Source organism: Hylobates moloch, unplaced genomic scaffold, assembly GCF_009828535.3.
Source record: "Hylobates moloch isolate HMO894 unplaced genomic scaffold, HMol_V3 SCAFFOLD_9, whole genome shotgun sequence".
Classification (NCBI taxonomy): Eukaryota; Metazoa; Chordata; class Mammalia; order Primates; family Hylobatidae; genus Hylobates; species Hylobates moloch.
The window spans coordinates 92,668,284-92,688,384 of NW_026652284.1; the positions used below are offsets into that span (position 1 = coordinate 92,668,284).

At 35.4% G+C, this 20,101-nt stretch overlaps 1 protein-coding gene across 2 annotated transcripts in view; it reads right to left on the reverse strand.

Moving 5' to 3' along the window:
* Positions 1-20,101, reverse strand: part of CSMD3 (CUB and Sushi multiple domains 3) — a 1,208,741-nt gene that overhangs the window by 237,409 nt on the left and 951,231 nt on the right. For both annotated transcript variants that reach the window (XM_032760296.2, XM_032760295.2), the window contains one exon: positions 13,398-13,514. In XM_032760296.2, coding sequence (XP_032616187.1) covers positions 13,398-13,514 — 117 coding nt within the window. The remainder of the gene's footprint in view (positions 1-13,397; positions 13,515-20,101) is intronic.

The window sequence follows — 20,101 nt, forward strand, 5'->3', positions numbered from 1 at the left end:
TAGCTTAATTAGTTACTATGGTACAGGAGATACATTTCAACCTCCTCATCCTTCGATTTTCAGCATACTGCAGTCTTCACTCATCTCCCTAATCTAAATTTGATCCTCCTGTTATTCTTTCTCATTATACTTTGTTTTTTTTCCCTCACCCTTCATGCTCACTAGCCAAATTTGTGCTCATAATTGTGTGTGTGTTGTGTGTGTGTGGGGGGGGTTTATTCAATTATGTTTACAAGGTAATTCTCAAAATATTTAATCAGTATGACACGGGTACAGAAGAGTCAAAAGTGTTACTAGGCTGGGGAAGGGCCAGTGGCCAGAGAATTATGGAGCAATTTTAGAGATTGGAGAAGTGGCTATTTGTCAGTACAAGTAAATGTTTCAAAATTCTAACAACTGAAAATTGTTGTACCCGTAAGTACCAGGTGAATATTATCCCTGGGTTATCTGACTACTCAATTAGACAATATACTAACAAGAACAATTAAGCATTCCTATTTCATTGGGCATTAAGTAGCCTCAGCCTAGCAAATACTTCTCTGAAGCAAAGTGAGAACGCAATAAGCATTTGCTGAATTGATTTAACACGGCATACAAGGCACTTCATAATCTGGTCTCTGCCTTCTTAACCAGTTTCAAGCGTATTAGTTCCTGACTAGTACTTTGCTCTTCAACTAGAGACAAAAATATATAGTCCCTTTCAGAAAACATATGCCATATCTCTACATCTTTCCTTGTGTTGTTCTTTTTGGCTGGAATGTCCTTCTCCAGCTAACAATTACACATTCATTAAGACTTAGGTCATGTGCCATCTCATCAGATAAATGTTTCTGTCACGGTTATCCCCATTTCTCAAATCAGCCACTAGCCTGCCTTAGGTGTTCCTCCTCTGTTTACCCATAGCATGCTTACACACTGTAGTTTCCCACATCATAGTTTACAGCAGTTTCCACATTCTTCCTGAATACACTGTTTAATTTTCTAATTCCTTTTCCTGTGATCTCCTAGAGGGCAGGAACCATTGTTTACATAACCTGAACATTCAGATTCTAGCTCAAGGCTGGGTGTATACACACAATTTAAATAAATAATTCAGCAAATTAGCTAATAATTGCCACTTACAAGCAATAGATCTTTACCTACAATGAGGTTAGAATTATTTATAGCATATTTCTACAAATTTAGAGATAGTAAGGAGAAGCAAAGGGGTTAAGTAAAAGAGAAAGCAGCATGAAGTTTCCATACCCCTACACTAAGAACAGCAAACATACTAGATTGAAAATCAAATTCAATCTACAGCTGAGTTTTATTTAGTCCATACTGTGTTTTAAATGTTATAGAATTAAACTACCTTCAAGAAGGCATGGATTTTATTTCACCACTGCACCCACCATCCCATATTATCTCTGTCCAGATATTGATCTCATTTATGTTATCTACATTGAATGAAACATTTTAATTTGAATTTTAATGGGCAAACTCTGTTACAATAAAATAAATATTATAGAAGATTGAAAAACATTTGTTATATAAAATATTGCTACAATAAGCAGTATAATAGATGAAACTTTGATAGTTTGTCTGGTATTTTAGTATAAAACACAGCTTCAGTGAATTTGGGAAATATTCCAGTTATATCTCTGTTCGAGTTTCTGCTTCTCAGCAAAAGCCACTAGGTTGAAATGTTAAGGGTTTATATAAGCTATAAGAGAATACTATTCAAATCCCTGTAACTCAGAGACTGGAATCACAGATTTTTAGTGTGTGATGTGCACCATGTGTCTGTATACCAAGCACAAAATAAGCACTATCAATCTTCTAACCTATTTGAAATATAATTTATTGAGTTTTCAAATACATTATTTCAAAATGCAAATGTTAGCCTTTGTTAAGTCTAAAGTAGGTAATTAAATCATATAAGTCACCAAAACAGAAAAAACACCAAACGTGTATTTTAATTAAAATCAGCACTGCATTGCAGTGTTAAACAATTAGAGATCATTATACTATCCTAAAACATCAGTGAGATAGTGTCAAAAATGATGACCATTCCTTGTTTACAAAAGACTCCGCCTGTGGCATGCTGTGTGCTTTTATAAATCATTTATCTTCTAGCTTTAATCTGTCATGGTATGAAATATTACAAATGTGATTCTGCACGACAGAATAATGAAATACTAAAAAAGGCTGTATGTAATGACTTCCCCCTTAAAAGTTTTCCAGAAAAAGTAATGCATCTATATTAATATATGTATAACTTTTTTCTTTTTATTATTTCAAATATTTTCCCATATCAACGTCTTAAAGAGAAGACCGACAATTTTATAGTGAAACTTTGCAAGAAATGTTTACTTTCTATATGAATATTCAGGCTCATTCAAGAAATTATTCTGTACCTAAATACCAGTAGGGAAACAAAGTAGAAAGTCAATTTTCTAGCATTTGTAATGAATTGAAAAATGCAAAGTTCTCTTGGAGGTATTTATTACACTTTAATGATAAGAGTGAGAAAGTTAAAAATGACCATCATGGATATTCTGATGCATTAAAAAAGAGAAAAGAAGAAAGAAAATAACAGAGAGGAGCATAGCATGCCATTGTTATATAACTTACCTTACTTTTGCAGAAAAATAAAAGATTCAGAATTTAGGTTAAATTTATAGTTATCTTTGGAATTTAATGAAATTACACGAATCCATGTACTTCTGTAAGCAGATTTTTGGTGAAACTTTCCTATACTTTAATTCTCTAGCTTCCAGTAGCATACTCTTTAAATTCAAAAGTAGATTTCACCTATTTCTTAAACTAAGAAGTCCCTTGGGGACAAAAGTTTTTATTTTATACATCAAGAAAATGAGGACCAGAAAGCTTAAGTAATTTGCTCAAAGTCACATGGCCAATTAGAGGCAAACGACTGCAATCCAGAACTTTGGATCCCCAGTTCACCTTGTTTCCCACTATTCCGCAGTAACCGCTCAATCTTCTCTTCAATCAGTTTACAATTGTTACCATCATTGACTTTATGACTTTGAACCTCATGTCAAAATAATCTTCGGCAGCTTTATGCCACCTGGTATTAAATAGCCTAACAGGACAACTGCGGAACTTATCATATTGGTAAAATGAAGCAAAAACTAAAAACAACCATAAATGGGGAAAGTACTAATACATTGAAACGTCATAACCACTGTTTAAACAAATTGTTGTAAAATGTCTAGCTTCATGTTCCTGCACTATATTTTTCAACTTTCTTCTGAATTATTAAGCATAACTTATTTTCTATAACTGCCTTACAACAGCAGAAATATGAAACATAAACATTGGTATTTATACACAATGAACATGAATAGATAACCATATGAATCTAATCAATTATTTGACGGTTATTTTGAAAATTCAGCTAATCCCATTCTAGAGCATATTACAGTGAAATTCTTGCAAGTTGAAAGGAAATAATTTTGCTTAAAATGGAAAGATAATATAATAACAACAGAAAGATATATATGACATATATATGATATATGATACACATATATAAGTTACAGCTTATATTAAAACATGTAAAATCATTTTTAATGTTTAACTCTTGACAAATTTCAAGCCCCACCACTCCTTCTTCCCCTCTGCCTCATATCTGGGCAAGTTGATTAGGTCACCTAAGTGCTGCCTCTTTGCCACAAGTGGTAAGTTTAAATCATGCAAGCACTCACCTGCACACAGAAACTCTCACTCCACTGCTACTCCATAATCACAATAAAACTCCACAGTCAATCTCTTTTCTCTGCTCTCTCATGCATTTTGAAACTGCTTGGCAGTTTGCCTTGCTCTCCCTAGAAAGTCTCATTTTGTGAGTAACATGGCTTTTCATACTTCCTTGTGCTTGTGTGGTATCAGTCTTGAAATCCAAACCAGGGCTGGGTGCGGTGGCTCCCACCTGTAATCCCAGCATTTTGGGAGGCCAAGGTGGGCGGATCACAAGGTCAGGAGTTCAAGACTAGCCTGATCAATGTGGAAAAACCTCATCTCTACTAAAAATACAAAAATTAGCTGGGTGTGGTGGCACGTGCCTGTAATCCCAGCTACTCAGGAGGCTGAGACAGGAGAATCACTTGAACCCAAGAGGCAGAGGTTGCAGTGAGCTGAGATCATGCCACTGCAATCCAGCCTGGGCAACAGAGTGAGACTCCGTCTCAAAAAAAAAAAAAAAAGAAATCCAAACCAACTGCAGAGTGACCACAACAATGAATACAATGAGGAAGATGTCTAAGTGATGACTACAACCACTAGAGGTCTTTCTTCTCTTGTTTTCTCTTGGTAACTGCCTCTGCTGTCTGCTGGCAAACTTGCACTTAGAGCTCTGCTGCTTTGTGCAGCATTTTCTGAGTTTTTCCAAGTTATCACAGATTTAATCAATCTACATCAGATCTTTTAATAACTGGCATTCAGAACCGAGGGTTGGGTCCTCATCAAAGTGACTCTCAGTTGTATGTTGTAGCCTGGACTTATCTGTGTACTTCATAATGAATCACATATCTTGATTCTAGCATAAACTGTGACTAATGCTAAGTTCAGAGAAACAACTCTTACTTTGTGGCTATTGGCTGTGTGTGTCAAGCAGTCACTGGCCCCTTTTCTAGAGAAGATCCAGGGAAAATATTGATACCCTGTGCAATATATGGGCTCATTGGGTGGTGGATTGTCAGAAAGAAGAGCTACCACATGGTGTGTTGAGTTCTAAACTCCTAAAAGCAGATAACTCACTAAGACCCTATAAAATGCCTTTGCTGCCTGGGCGAGGTGGCTCACGACTGTAATCCCAGCACTTTAGGAGGCAGAGGCGGGCAGATCACGAGGTCAGGAGATCGAGACCATCCTGACGGTGAAACCTCATCTCTACTAAAAATACAAAAAAAATTAGGTGGGCGTGGTGGCAGGCGCCTGTAGTCCCAGCTACTCAGGAGGCTGAGGCAGAAGAATGGAGTGAACCCAGGAGGCGGAGCTTGCGGTGACCCCAGATCTTGCCACTGCACTTCAGCCTGGGAGACAGAGCAAGACTCTGTCTCAAAAAACAAACAAACAAACAAAAAAAATTGCCTTTGCTGATATTGCTATCCAGGTCTCTGTTGTAACAAAGAATCTAATTCTCAGGCTTTAGAGGAAAACACATGGCACCTATGTGGAACAACTAATGAGTTTATGAAAACTTAAAATAAACCCAGAGTTCTTAAACCTTATAAAGCAACCATTGTTTCTAACCTTGAAGTTACTAATTTGAGATGCTTTGGAGGAAGAAATTTATTAATTATGAAATAATTATGATTAATAATATAAGTAGGGTAAGGAGACCTTCCCTCCTCTGAAGTTACATATAGTAACCCTTAAAGCAAAAATGAAACAACAATAAACTACATACAGGTTGAAGAAATACAAAATTAAAAGAGAAAGATCCACAATTTGACCCAACTGGAAACTCAAAATTTACACAAAAACTTATAAAGTAAAAATATGAAATATCTCTGATTGGTTTTTGTGTCTCTACAATATGGGTTCTAAATTAAGTGCAACATCTACTGAGATGCACCACTTAGCAAACCTTCATGACGTTAATCTATACAGAGGCTCAGATAGTTATTCCTGGGGATCCCACTAAATTTCAATAAGGCACACCCTATAATCTAAAGGAGATATGAAATATAAAATGGTGAACAAAGAAGTATGCCTCATTTTAATCATCAGCATTATTGCCTTACCTAAATATCCCACAGTGGTCATAGAAGCTCTGACCAAAAAGGTAGTAAAATTAAATAAAGTCTTTGGCACTTACAATAGGCTTGACAAATTAGGACTCTATGGACTTTTATCTTCAGTTAAAAGTTAGTTAATATAGCCCAGTGTAAAATAACATAGGGCCTTTAAACATTAAAACTCATTATAGAAAAAGTATTTAGAGAAGGGGTGATTATCCCCACTATTTCTCCATTTAGTAGCCTATTTTAGCTGCTTTTAAGCCTGGAAAAAATTAACGCCTCCTCGTGGTGAATTACTGCAACTTTTATTCTGTCGTCTCACATATTAAAGGCCTCATAATCAATACTATTGAAATTACTGACTCCATCCAATTATCAGATAGTAAATATTCTATTATCACTGATTTGAATCATATGTTCTGTTTAGTGCCTGTTTTAACAGCCTCTCAGCCTTTGCCTTTTATGGGATAGAATACTGTGGCCCACAGCCTTACCTCGCTACCCATGGGTTTTCAACAGTCTTTGAAATGCAGGTGGGGTGGGAGGTCGATCATGTTCAACCAAATGGCCAAGCCATGGCTTGAGATCTAATTATATAAATTATAACCTCCAAATTAAATAATATAATCATAAGCACACATGATAATCATATTTCCCTTCTCTAAAATGATAGGCTTAAATAAATAGGGGTTTCCTTTCTTATAGGCACACAAATAACATACTAATTTCTGCTTATTTACATTAAAACAACCATCAGTTAGAAAAAAAGAGGCCAGGTGCGGCGGTTCACACCTGTAATCCCAGCATGTTGGAAGGCCCAGGTGAGTAGATCACCTGAGGTCAGGAGTTTGAGACCAGCCTGGCCAACATGGTGAAACCTCATCTCTACTAAAAATACAAAAATTAGCTGGATGAGGTGGTGGGCACTTATAATCCCAGCCACTTGGGAGGCTGAGGCAGGAGAATCACTTGAACCCAGGAGGCAGAGGTTGCAGTGAGCCGAGATAGCACCACTGCACTGCAGCCTGGGAAGCAGAGGGAGACACCATCTCAAAAAAAAAAAAAAAAAGAATTCCCTTTTCTTTTCGATTGCTCCAAATCTAAAAAGTAATGACAAATAGTAAATGCAAGTTTTGAATAAACACACATATTGTGAATATTTGTCATTGTTGGATAAATTCAGTATTTAGAAAAGAGTAATAATTGGTTTTGATGCAATTGTACTGTTAAAAAGTGAAGTGTCATATACTTTAAGTAAAAAATACATAAAAGCCTTTATTGATCTTCTTAAGTATTCATTCATTACTGAAAATTTCATACTGGGGAAAATAAAATGCAATAAAATGGTTTACTGATTGAACGAGCAAACAAAAGTAATCTAAAAACAAACTGTCCCTAAAATATAGAGAAAATTGGTGGCAATAAATGATTGAATTAAGCATAAAAAGAGGTAACCACAACATAGACTGTGTTGCTGAATCATTAAAAAAACCTCACAGACATAAGATCAAAGAGCAAATGGTCAAATATATGTGTGAATTTTAAGGAAAAATATACACAAAATGAACTGCTATTATTTTTAACATAAAAGATGAGAATAATTAGTTAATTTTACATATCCAAGTCAAAACTACATTAGCATGTATTCAAAAGTCCAGAAGCCCAATGGAAAAACATATATGTATACATTTAGAGATAGTATGTATGCATCTTATTTTTAATCCATTGTTTTACTTTTTTCTTCCAAATTACAAGAAGACCTAAATTCTCAGATTACTGTTTACAGGTTAGCAATTTATGCAGAAATGTGAAAGATGTGATATTGCAAAAACAAATCACACTTAATTACCACTATGTAATTACCTAAGTCTATCAGCCCAAAATAAAATACATTTAGTGACTATAATAAGAATTAATGAAATAGTTGCTACTTATCACTGTTTTTAACATAATACTGTAATAAAGCTATATTTTTTAAAAAATTATAATCTTATAATGTGAGTAATATCCTAAGGAAAGATGTTTCTAGATTAACTGGAATAAAAATACTTCAGTGAGAAATAAGAAAGACAGTGGTTGTGAATAAGAAATAAACAAAATACATTAAAGTAGAAATGAAGTTCGAGGTAGTGGCAGCTACTTTTTTAAAAAGCCTCTCCTACAGCAATATGCAAAAGGGTTTGGTAACTCTGTGAGCCATTTGCACATAGTAGACTAGATTGACAATTACTTCAGATGATTTAGGGATTCATAAATTTGAAACATACAACCAACAGACTGTGCCAATAATAAAAGATAGGTGAGAAGGTAGATTACTGGGGCAAATGTAAGGTTTTTATGCCCATTTTGAACATACCAAGTGTGAAAACTAGTCTTGGGAAAGAATAAGTTATGTAGACTAACGAATATGCCTTCAGGGTGTGTCTTCTGGGAGGTAGAGCTATCTGGAATGCTAAACCTGAAATTAAGTCACCATCGACTATACTGGATATCCTCAGGATGTTTTACATGTTGGAATTTTCCAAGAAATGTGAATGTCAGTTTGCAGTCGACACAGCTGATGCATGCTTTATACAGCAACTTGTATTAAGATTTTCTACATAAAATTATATATATATATATATATATATAGTTTGCCCTTTATAGTGGATTGAATAGTGTTCCCCAAAATTTATGTTCACCAAGAAGCCTGGAATGTCATCATATCTGGAAACAGGGTTTTTGCAGATGTGATTAGTTAAGGATCAAGATGATATCATATTAGGGTAGAGTGGGCCCTAAATCCAACAGGTGGTGTCATTATAAGAGCAAGAAAAACAGACACACAGAAACAGACAGGAGAAACGGTCTTGTGAAGATGGCGCCAGAGATTGGAGTAAATCAGCTATAAGCCCAGGAACCTCAAGGCTTGCTGGGAGTCACCAGAAACTAGGAAGAAGCAATGAAGGATGCTTCTCTAGAGCTGACAGAGGAAGTGTGGCATTACTGACACATTGATTTCAGGCATCCAGCCTCTAGAACTGTGAAAGAATAAAATTAAGCCACTAAGCCTGTGATACTTTGTTATAGTAGCCTTAGGACATGAACACATCCTCTTTTACAGAGAATTCCTAGAAAGTAAGAAGAGGACAATTGAAGAGAGATGGAGGTGGGAGAATAGGAAGGAATGATAATTCCAACAATATTTCATGTAAATATTTCAATATTTCATGTGAAATTAATCCAGATATTTTGTTGCTAATTGCAAATTATTTCTTCTGAATTATAAAGAGGTCTTCCGTCTGTTTTTAAAATTTCATCTCCTCCAATTGCCTAAAGTTTTTTTTTTTTTGCCAAGTGATCCACCTCATATCTTCAGCTTTGTCTTCTCTACTGTGTCTTTCTCTTTGGGCTTTAAAATAAATACCCCAGTATCTGCTGGAGTAAGAGAAAATAAACAAAAACCAAACATTATCTGCTGATTTATACTCTACTTTGACTGTAATCCTACAGATTTATGTTTCTTCTCAGCCAGGATTGTTGAGATAGCAACTACACATTTATTCCCAAATTTTACTAATTCCTCCCTCTCTGAAATCTTGTTTGGACTCCTATACTCTAGGTATAAGTATAATACATATTAACAAAAAATTTTCCCTCTGACAATGTTAACAGTTCTATTACATTCCAAAGCATGTTACCTATACCAAATGAAAAGTAAAATAAAATTGGTCTTCCGTGTTTCTGACACTTAAACATAATTCATAAAGTCTTAAGCAACTAAACAATAAGAAGAAACAACTGGTGATTAAACATTGAAAAATGAAGAAAAATTAAATATATTTTATTGATAGATAAGTAGGATTTTTTAAATCCAAAAAGCCAAATGTATTAGTCTTATATGTAGAATAAGGAGAGTAAGATATTAATGCTATCCAATTGATCCAGAACTGTTATTTTTCTGAGAATAATAAAACAAGTAGAATCTTGCAGGATGAATATTGCCAAAATCTGACCCCAATACCTGAATTCAAATGAAATTCAGTGATGCTCATGAAAACATTATGAACTGACATTTGTCTTATTTATAAAAACTAAAGATGGCAATTGACTGACAAAGAGTATTACTCAATCAACCAGTAAAACCGAGTAATATCATGCACATATTTATTAGGTTGGTGTAAAAGTAATTGTGGTTTTTGCCATTAAAAGTAATGGCAAAATAACTTACAGGCATTTAATTCTACACCAGGCAAAAAAAAAAAAAAAAAAAGAAAAAAAAGTAATTTGGTACCACATGACCTGTAAGAAACACAAGTAGCTCATGTGGAATTATTTGAAAATACTGTCATCTGTTCTTACCTTGAAGGAATAAAAATGTTCTGTTAGACTATTTCAGAGACAATATGGCATATGTAAAATCATGTAGATGATCTTTCATGGGTGATTTAATTTATTTTCATGTGTAATGTTGGTTATATGTGATTTTCTTTTTACATAAGGATGTTAGAGCCTTAACCCCTATGTAAAATGCAATCCAATGAATGCACTGAGTGTATTTGACAGACATTGTGCTAAATCAGTGGTTCCCAACCTTTCTGGCACGAGGGACAGGTTTTGTGAAAGACAATCTTTCCATGGGATGGTTTCAGAATGATCCACTTCAGACCATCAGGCGTTAGTTAGGTTCTGATAAGGAGTGCACAACCTAGATCCCTCACATGTACAGTTCACAACAGGGTTTGCACTCCTATGGGAATCTAACGCCACAGCTTATCTGACAGGAGGTGGAGCTCAGGCAGTAATGATAGCTCACCTGCCACTCACTTCCTGCTGTGCGGCCCAGTTCTTAACAGGCCAAGGACCAGTACCAGTCCATGGCCCAGGGGGTAGGAACCCCTGTGCTAAACGACGTAAAAGTCATGTTCTAAGAGCATCCGCATATAAAAGATATAGAAGGAATGATTATAATTTGGGATAAATGACAGAAAAAGAAAAAAATGTGAGAAATGATATGTGATGAAGTAATACTGAAAAGTAATAAATATAGCTCAATGTGGCAACAGAAAAAAGTTATGGCAAAGTGAGAATGAGAGGAAGCAGAAGCAAAATAGAAATCTGATTTGTAGAGATCGAGTAACTACTGCTTGACCATCTCTCATCAAAGAGGTACAGGAAGGTAATAGGAAGAAGTCAACGGTCAGTATTTGCTTACTTCCACTATCCTACTCCCAGAAAATTGTACAGGATCATTAGATGATTGAATAGTCACTCGGATATAAAACCCAAAATATTTGTTTTCATGCTTTAACTAAATAACACAAATAATTGTTTTATTTTAACCATGCTATTTTTAAGACCTTAGTTCAATCCAATAATGTAGGTCATTTAATTTAACCTTTTTCTGGGGTGGAAGAGGGGATAGGGGATGTTTTATATGAATGTGAACATAGAGAAGAATGTGTATATGTGTACTTGTGTATGCATGTGACTTACTATGTTATTATGCCAATCACTCACATACATCAAATTATTATAAAATAACCATATAAGGTAGGTATTTATCATTGCTACTTTAGATATGTGTAAGGTTCAGGCTGACAATGTGACTTGTCTAATGAAAACAGCAAGTAAGTTAAGTTGAGCCTGAACCCAGAAATCTGACTTGAAAGCTGGCATTCGTTAACCCAATGATATTAAGCATGAAGCATGTTAGACGTACTTCACATGTATATATATCTCTCTTATTTACTGCTCACATCTCTAATCTACAAACAAAATGATACCAAATTTACAAATAAAGAGGCAGTCTCAGAAAGATTATGTAACTTGTCCAAAGGCAGATAGCTAACATGTGACAAGGCTGTAATTAGAATACAGGTGCTTAAATATATATGTAACTTAAAATGAAGAATGATGCAACATTTGTAAAATAAAATTAGTTTTTTACTAATAAATCAAAGTATTTTGTTTTGTCCACAAAAAAACAAGAAGATTCATTTTAAAAAAGTTTTAAAAACCAACTATTATTGGCTCAACGTAGCAGTTTTTTTATATTAAGAGGATTAAATGCAACTTATATTAACCCTACTAAACTATAGATTTCATTCTTTAGGAATCTGTTAATTTACTTTTATTTCAATTAGTACTTTTTCTTTCTCTTTTTGAGCATACATAGGCTACAGTAATACATCTCCAGGATGACCAGCATGTCTATTTGTCAGGACACTAAATGGCTAATTTTCCTCTTTCTCATTCCTTTGGCACATGGCATCCCAAGAACAGAGTATAATAGGATAAATTAATGGCTTCTGAAGAGGACTCAGAGAGCCATGAAGTTTTCTGGATAATCATTGTTAGGATTCTGTCAGCAACCATGTAACATTTTTTGCATCTGGGGAGCATAAAACTCTCTAGCAAAGGAAGGACTCAAAAGGCAAAAAATAAACACAACTAAGTGAATGATATTTTTCTTTCTAAACTGTCGTTCTCTTCACTATCAAAGAGCTCACCTTTGATTCAACTGATCAATATGTTAGGGGAAAGAAATACTTTGTAGAGTACAAAAACAGACACTTTGCTAATGCTGGCATCATCACTCTATTTCAATGTTAAAATAAAAGGTTTAGTACTTCATTTCTGATGACAGTGCTCTCAAGTAAGTTGAAGATCTTGGACTTGTTTCAGAAGGATGAAAAGGAGGATATATAGGTAGTATCTGGTTATAAGAAATTGGACTGGAAGCATCAGCTTATTTTATATCTCAGCAGCAGAAATGTTAAGTCAAGATGTTATCCAACTATCTCTAATGATAAAATCCATGTCCTTCTGCTGAAATACTGAGTCATCCAGGCCCAGACATTCCTCATAGTTATAACAAATCCTTTACTATGTAACACAATGCTGTAAATCTAAATTTTAGAAGTCTATGAACTTTCAGCCTCTCTCTCACACTTTACTGCTCTCTAAATTTCCCTTGTCTATACATCCATGAACAGAGCTTAATCTGGGTTAGATCCAGCTGGATCTCAGAACCAAAACCTTTAGAAGCCAGATAAGTGACTTCTAAGACGTGTGATCAGAAAGATGTGAAGGCAGCAAAGGACACATTGTCTTCTTAGTGCCAATGCAGAACAGATTGTCAGGTTGACAAGATGAGCTGAAATGTCCTTTGCTGTCTTTTTATATTTATTGCTGCCCCAGAAACTAGATGCTTAAAACCAAAAGCTCTTCTTTCTGGAAATGTGTTAATAAACTATAAAATCGATATGATTGTTTTGTAAATACTTTTGTTACTATTGTAATAGTTCAATATTTGACTTAATACATATTTTACAGAGCAGCCTTGGCTTTATGCTCTGGTAATTTCCCATTTTATAAAATTCCAATATGAAGGCACTTGCAAGGTTACTGATATACTCATTTTTAAAAATTAAAAACAATCCTGTTTTCATTTTTGTATTGTTGTTCACCTGTGTACTTGACTGTAAATTCAGATTGAGTAAGATGACCTCAAAATTGTATTATTACAAAATCACTATCTAAAAAGAATTGCATAGTAAAATACTTTATGAATAGTAGGTATTTTCATTTAAAATTTTTGAATAGCATGTAGTGAAAAATAAAGCATGTCTGGATGAAATACTACATAATGAGTTGAATCTTACTTACCAAACTCCTTTGGAACTGCTATAGAATAAACACAATTATGTCCCACACTGTAATTTTTTGGATAGTTTGGTGATAGAACAGTGCCTTCTGAACCTGTTGAACGACTTCCACAGGGCGCTAGGAAAAAATGGCGAAAATATCATTTTTAGAAAAAAGTTTTAAAAAATTCATACCATGGTTATCTTCTTCATATAAAAAATACATGGCTACTGGAATTTAAGGTGTATAATTTATTTGCATCTTTTAATAAAATCCTCTAGTGTTAAATATTTAAAAAATTAAAAAGTGTACAAACAAAACTTTTTAAGTATTCAAATTTACTGTTCTCAGAAACAAAGTATGTAATATAATAATGTTATAATGGTGTTATCTAGAAATATAATAATGGTGGCCTAGCTTTCATTTGTGTTAAGAGTGTGAAATTAATCTTTTTTATAATAATGATAAAATACACATGCAAAGGAAATTGTTTTACTTGCTGACAGGCTTTGGAATTCTACTCAGATTCAACACTGATTATGTGTGAGACATGGATGGCTGTACAAATACATTCACCCACTCATCTAAGTATTCTATTTTCTCATCAATCTATATCTGCATATATAAATTACTTTGAAATCACAGAAGTTGTTGATGGTGCCTTGAGGCAGACTTATTGGCTACCTCAGGCCCAATGTGGTATGTTAAAAAAAAGATGAGGGTGAAACCAATATTTCTGATAAACTGTAGATGGATGGGGGTCCTGTTATTCACAAGATAGGGGATGCATTAGGATTCATAGTTCTAGAACTCAAGAGAGACCTGAGATAAATGGAGATTTAGTATAGAAAACATATGGATGGTAACTGATATTTTAAGCGAATAAGATCACTCTGAAAAGTATGTAGAATGAGAAAATATTGGCAAAAAGGAGGTTCTGGGAAACACCAAAGGTTTAAAATTAGATAAAGAGCGGGTAGCTACAGAGAAATTATTATCCTAGGGGTCAAGGGAGTAGAGTTTCAATGAAAAGCAAGTGTTCAAAGAGGTAAATGTTGCAAAGTGATTAATAAATGCAAAAGAAGTCTGGGTTGACTTGGCAATCTGGAGTGTAAGAGTGGAGTTTTTCTGCCCCAGGCCTGTAGTTTGCATGAAGAGGGATTTTTTTTTTTTTTTTTTTTTTAACACCTTGACAGCTGGCCCTGCTCCTTCCCCTTGGAATCAGAATGAGTTTCCTGATTGGTGAGCCCTGGACACGAACTTGTACCTTTCTTCAGATTAGGAGCCATCCTTCTTGCAGAGCACACTGTCTGGTGTACTCTTCTTCTACACTGTAGGTATTTTAGGGCACCTTCTGAGGGTAGGGCTGTGCCTGTGGCAGACAGCTAGTAGGAAGCCTATTGTGACTGCCACTCATATTTCATCAGTATTAAAGCTGATGGTTTGATTTCCTTTGAAGTTTTGCAGGAAGGACAGAGTAAATTTATTATTCCCCTCAAACACCAAAAGAGGTTTTTTGGTGCTATTAATAGAGTAGTTTCAACTGGAGCAGCTCTCTGCAAGTTATAGCCAGCAGGCCAAATCCAGCTTGTGGACCAATAAAGGTTTTTACATTTTTAAAGAGTTACAAACAAAGCAAAAACTACAGAAGAATATTCAACAAAGATATATGTGGCCAGTGAAGCTGAAAACAGTATCTGGTCCTTTACAAAAGAAGTTTGCCAACTCCTGAACTAGAGTGGGGAGGGGGCAAGTGGGGGAGGCTAGATTATAGTTGGATGAAGAGTAAGTGGTATATAAACAAATACAAAAGTAACAAGAATTATGACTATAAATGGGAGGGAAATGTATAAAGTAGTTTGGAGATACATAGTTGAATGAGTGTTCTTTGTCGATTTAATAGGGAAGGAAGGAATCATTACACAAGGAAAATCAGGAGCATTGACCTAGAAATAAGATCAAGAACAAAAGTGGAGTGATTCTCATTAGATATCAGAAGTGGCTTACCTCTGTGACTTAAGAAAAGGAGATTAGAAATAGATAGGTGTAGGTTTTATACTGGGAATTTATTGAAGTTAATGCCTGATTTTCCTTTTAAAGAGCACTGCATGCAGGGATGAATTAGGTACCTCCAGAAGAGTTATAAAAGTTTGAAAAAGTAAAAATTTGTGATTAATTATTGGTCAAAGTTTTAAAATACAGCAATATAGTATATTTAAAACACACACACACACACAACACAAACAGTACATTGTATTGCATTCAATGATGAATATTCTGCCTTTTTTCTTTAATGTTCTATAAAAAGGTAATAAATAGTTAGAATTAAACACACTAAAATTAGAATTCTCTAGCAAAAACAACAAATTGACAGTGATTATAATAACCAAAGATGCATCCCTCTCATCACTCATTATTGTCTGAGATTACAGCAGTCAGGTGTTATTCTTATTTCAGCACTGATAACTTTATTCAACTGATAATGCTACTGATGAGAGAATCATTCAAGAATGGGCAGTATGTCTTATGTTAATTTTCTTTCTGATTTTAAGGTGCTCCAGAATTAAAATTATAATACTTTGAATGAACATGACAAAAATTATTAAACTCTTATTTTTATATTTGGGAAGTATGATAGAAATGGAAACTTCTAACTCAAGTTCAGTTCTGTGACTTAGTCATGAACATTGTGCCACCCTACATTAACATGTGTCTGACAGCCAGAATTTGTTTTACATATTTTATTTTATATAATTGACATTTAGGACAGCTTTTATTAAAAATCATATTTAGAAATATGAAGGCTCTTTTAAACTACAGATATACTATGAGGTTGTAATTTAATCACACGTCCTTATGGTAATATTATGTTAGATTCTGTTATTTGTACTTGTAACCATAATTTTATGTTTATTCTGATGAGTGCCTACAGCGTGGCCTAATTTATAGTCAATAACACAGAATATTATAGTGAGTGATAATTATGCAGTGTGTTATTATTATAAATAAGGGAAAATTAACTATGCTCTGAGATACATATCTATTGTAATTTGTTTTACATTAGGTTGGTGCAAAAGTAATTGCGGTTTGGGGCATTACTTTTAATGGCAAAAACTGCAATTACTTTTGCACGAACCTAAGATTTATATAAATGGAATAATAGTTAAGTCAGGCCAACTTCACAGATTCTCCTAATATTGGTCTCCAGAAGCTTTTTATATTCCTACTTTCTGTTTTAATGTCATCTTATTGGCTAATCGAGAAAAGGGCAGCTTTTATCTTTCTGGCTCTTAACAACTGATTGAAGATAAAAGCAAGTCAGACCTTTGGATTCTATTCTTATTTTTGCTATTTGACATATGCCACATATACCTGTGGATCTTTTGTCAAATTGGCTGTTGTTTCTCTAAACAGCCTATATTCCTTGTAATGCATTAAACATAAGAACCCACTGTTCCTGATTATAACTTATGTAGTTAATGAATCCATATTTGTATTTTTAAATTTATTTTTATTTTTATTTTTTGAGACCAAGTTTTGCTTTTGTTGCCCAGGCTGGAGTGCAACAGCACCATCTTGGCTTGCTGCAACCTCCACCTCCAGGTTCAAGAGATTCTCCTACCTCAGTTTCCAGAGTAGCTGGAATTACAGACGTGCACTACCACGCCAAGCTAATTTTTGTATTATTAGTAGAGATGGGGTTTTACCATGTTGGCCAGGCCGGTCTTGAACTCCTGACCTCAGGTGATCCATCTGCCTTGGCCTCTTAGAGTGCTGGGATTATAGGGGGGAGCCACTGCGCCCGGCCAAAATCTATATTTTTAATAGCATGTTTGTAGAACATTTGAATTTAAGAAGACATGGTTCTATGATTAATTAAGTCTTGGAAATACATGAGTGAGGGACTTGAGACTTTAGTAAGGTTTAGGGAATATCATGCTACTTCTCACAAACTTATTTGACCATGAAAAACTTTTTTACATGTAATATCTCACAGGACTTGCCTCCTTAAGAACATACTTTGCAAAAGGCCAAAGTGATGATTCTAAAATGTGGGGGGTTTTTGGTAATAATTTTAATGTTTATGTAATTGATAATAATTAATTATAATTTTGCTGTACCAAAGAACTGTGTTTTATGTGTGCCTATAGAGCCCAATAATTTAGAGACTGAAAATGTCAAACTTAGCCTACTTATAAATTGCCATTATTCTAGATTTGCTCCCCCTGACTCTTGGCGTCCAACAAAGAATCAATTTGTTGCTCACAACCTTATCTGATTTATCAGCTTCTCTATCTTCTCTGCCTCTGTAACTGTCACAGTCCAGACTCCCACAATTTCTGCATGTGCTCTTTGACTCTCAGCGCCACTCATCACCACAAGTTCATACCACTGGTAGCAATTTTTCTAAAACATAAGTCTTATCATGTTTCTCTTCTCTTCTCAGGACAGTGTCTATATATAGTAGGCTCTCCATAAATGTCTGTTGGATGATTAAATGAACTATATCTGCAAAACCAGGCTACTATAAAATAGTGTTCCATAGTCAGCATATAACATAAACATTTCATTTGGTTGAAATTATCTCAGAAAAAATTACTTAAATTTAGTACAGAATCCAGATACACCCTCTTTCAATAAAGCCATATAAGCCTATTTTTTTTTCTTTCTGCAATGGAAATTTGCTTGTTCTTTGCTTGATTACTGTGCTTTACATTTGGGGGCAATACTATATGAAAGATATATATCTTTAAACATTAGAAATATATCCAATGGTAAGATGCTTATAATATGACTTCTGTATGGATTCTGGGTTCTATTGAGGGAATAGCAAACCCATGTCTAATACCAAGCTCATAGTAGCAAATCCATGCTGATATAGTTTGAATATTGGTGCCACCCCCCCGAAATCTCATATTGAAATGTAATCCCCAATGTGGAGGTGGGGTCTGGTGGGAAGTCTTTGGGCCATGGGGACAGATCCCTTATGAATGTCTTGGGCTGTCCTAGCAATAGTGAGTGAGTTCTCCTGAGATCTGGTTATTTAAAGGTATATGGCACCTCCCCATTCTGTCTCTCATTCTCTATCTTGCCATGCAACATACCTGCTCCCCCTTTGCCTTCTGCAATGATTGCAAGCTTTCTGAGGCCCTCACCAGAAGCAGATGGTGAAGCCATGCTTCTTGTACATCCTGAAAATCCATGAGCCAATTAGATTTATTTTCTTTATAAATAACCTAGTCTCGAATATTCCTTTATAGTAATACAAACAGACTAAAAAATTGATAGCAAAATTTGACTAGAAAATTCCTATCAAGCTGATATGGTTTGGCTGTGTCCCCACCCAAATCTCATCTTAAATTCCCATGTGGTATAAAAAGAACCTGGTGGGAGGTCACTGAATCATGGGGTCAAGTCTTTCCCGTGCTGTTCTCGTGATAGGGAATAAGTCTCACAAGATCTGATGATTTTAAAAAGAGGTGTTCCCGTGCACCAGCTCTCTCTCTCTCTTTGCCTGCAGCCCTGCAGCCATCCACATAAAATGTGACTTGCTCCTCCTTACCTTCCACCACGATCGTGAAGCCTACCCAGCCATGTGGAACTATAAGTCCAATAAACCTCTTTCCTTTGTAAATTGCCCAGTCTTGGGTATGTCTTTATTAGCAGTGTGAAAATGGGCTAATACACAAGGAGTGGGGTGTTACTATAAGGATACCTGGAAATGTAGAAATGGCTTTAGAAATGGGTAATGGACAAAGGTTCAAAGAGTTTTGAGGCCTCAGAAGATAGAAAGATAAAGAAAAGTTCGGAGTTTCTTAGAAACTACGTAAATGGTTATGACAAAAATGCTGGTAGAAATATGGACAGTGAAGTCTAAGTTGACAAAGTCTCCAATGGAAATGAGGAAGTCATTGGGAATTGGAGCAAAGGTCACCTGTATTATTCTCTAGCAAAGAATTTGGCTGCATTGTGTTCACATCCTAGTACATGTCCTAGAGATCTGTGCAAACTTAAAGTTAAGAGTGATGTCTTTGGGTACCTGGCAGAAGAAATTTCTAAGCAGCAAACCATTCAAGAGGTGGCCTGGCTACTTCTAACAACCTATTGAGAGTGGCAGGAGGCAGCCAAATACCCAAGAAGATAGGGGTGGGTCCCTGGTGAAACCCCACCTTCAAGCAAAAAACAGCTTGAAGGCTGAAAGACCAGACTGCTGGTCCTGGATGAAACCTGCGACCCAGAGTGAGAACTTCTGTTCCTGTTCGCCCACCCTTTCCTAATTGATTCTTTCTAAATAATGTCTTTTAACCAATTGAATGCTGCCTTTTCCAATAGTACCTACAGCCTGCCCCTCCCCTATTCTGAGGCCATAAAAAGCCCCAGACCCAGCCATGCAAAGAGGAGAGAACTGCCTGACTGTGAGATTGGGGTACCACCTCCTGCATCCCCTCTCCACTGAGAGCTGTTCTGTTGCTCAATAAAATTTGTCTTCACCCTCCTCACCCTTCAATGTCCAGAATATCCTCCTTCTTGGGTTCAGAACAAGAGCTAGGGAACTACCAACTGCGGGTACAAACTATAACAAAGGCAAGCTGGGACACATCAGCGTGGCCGAGTGAGGCCCGGGTGGGGTGTCACTGGCCAGACATTCATGGCTTTCAAAGTGATGGAGAAGAAAATATCATACATCACTATAATTAGCTACAGGAGCAAAGAAATGACTTAAA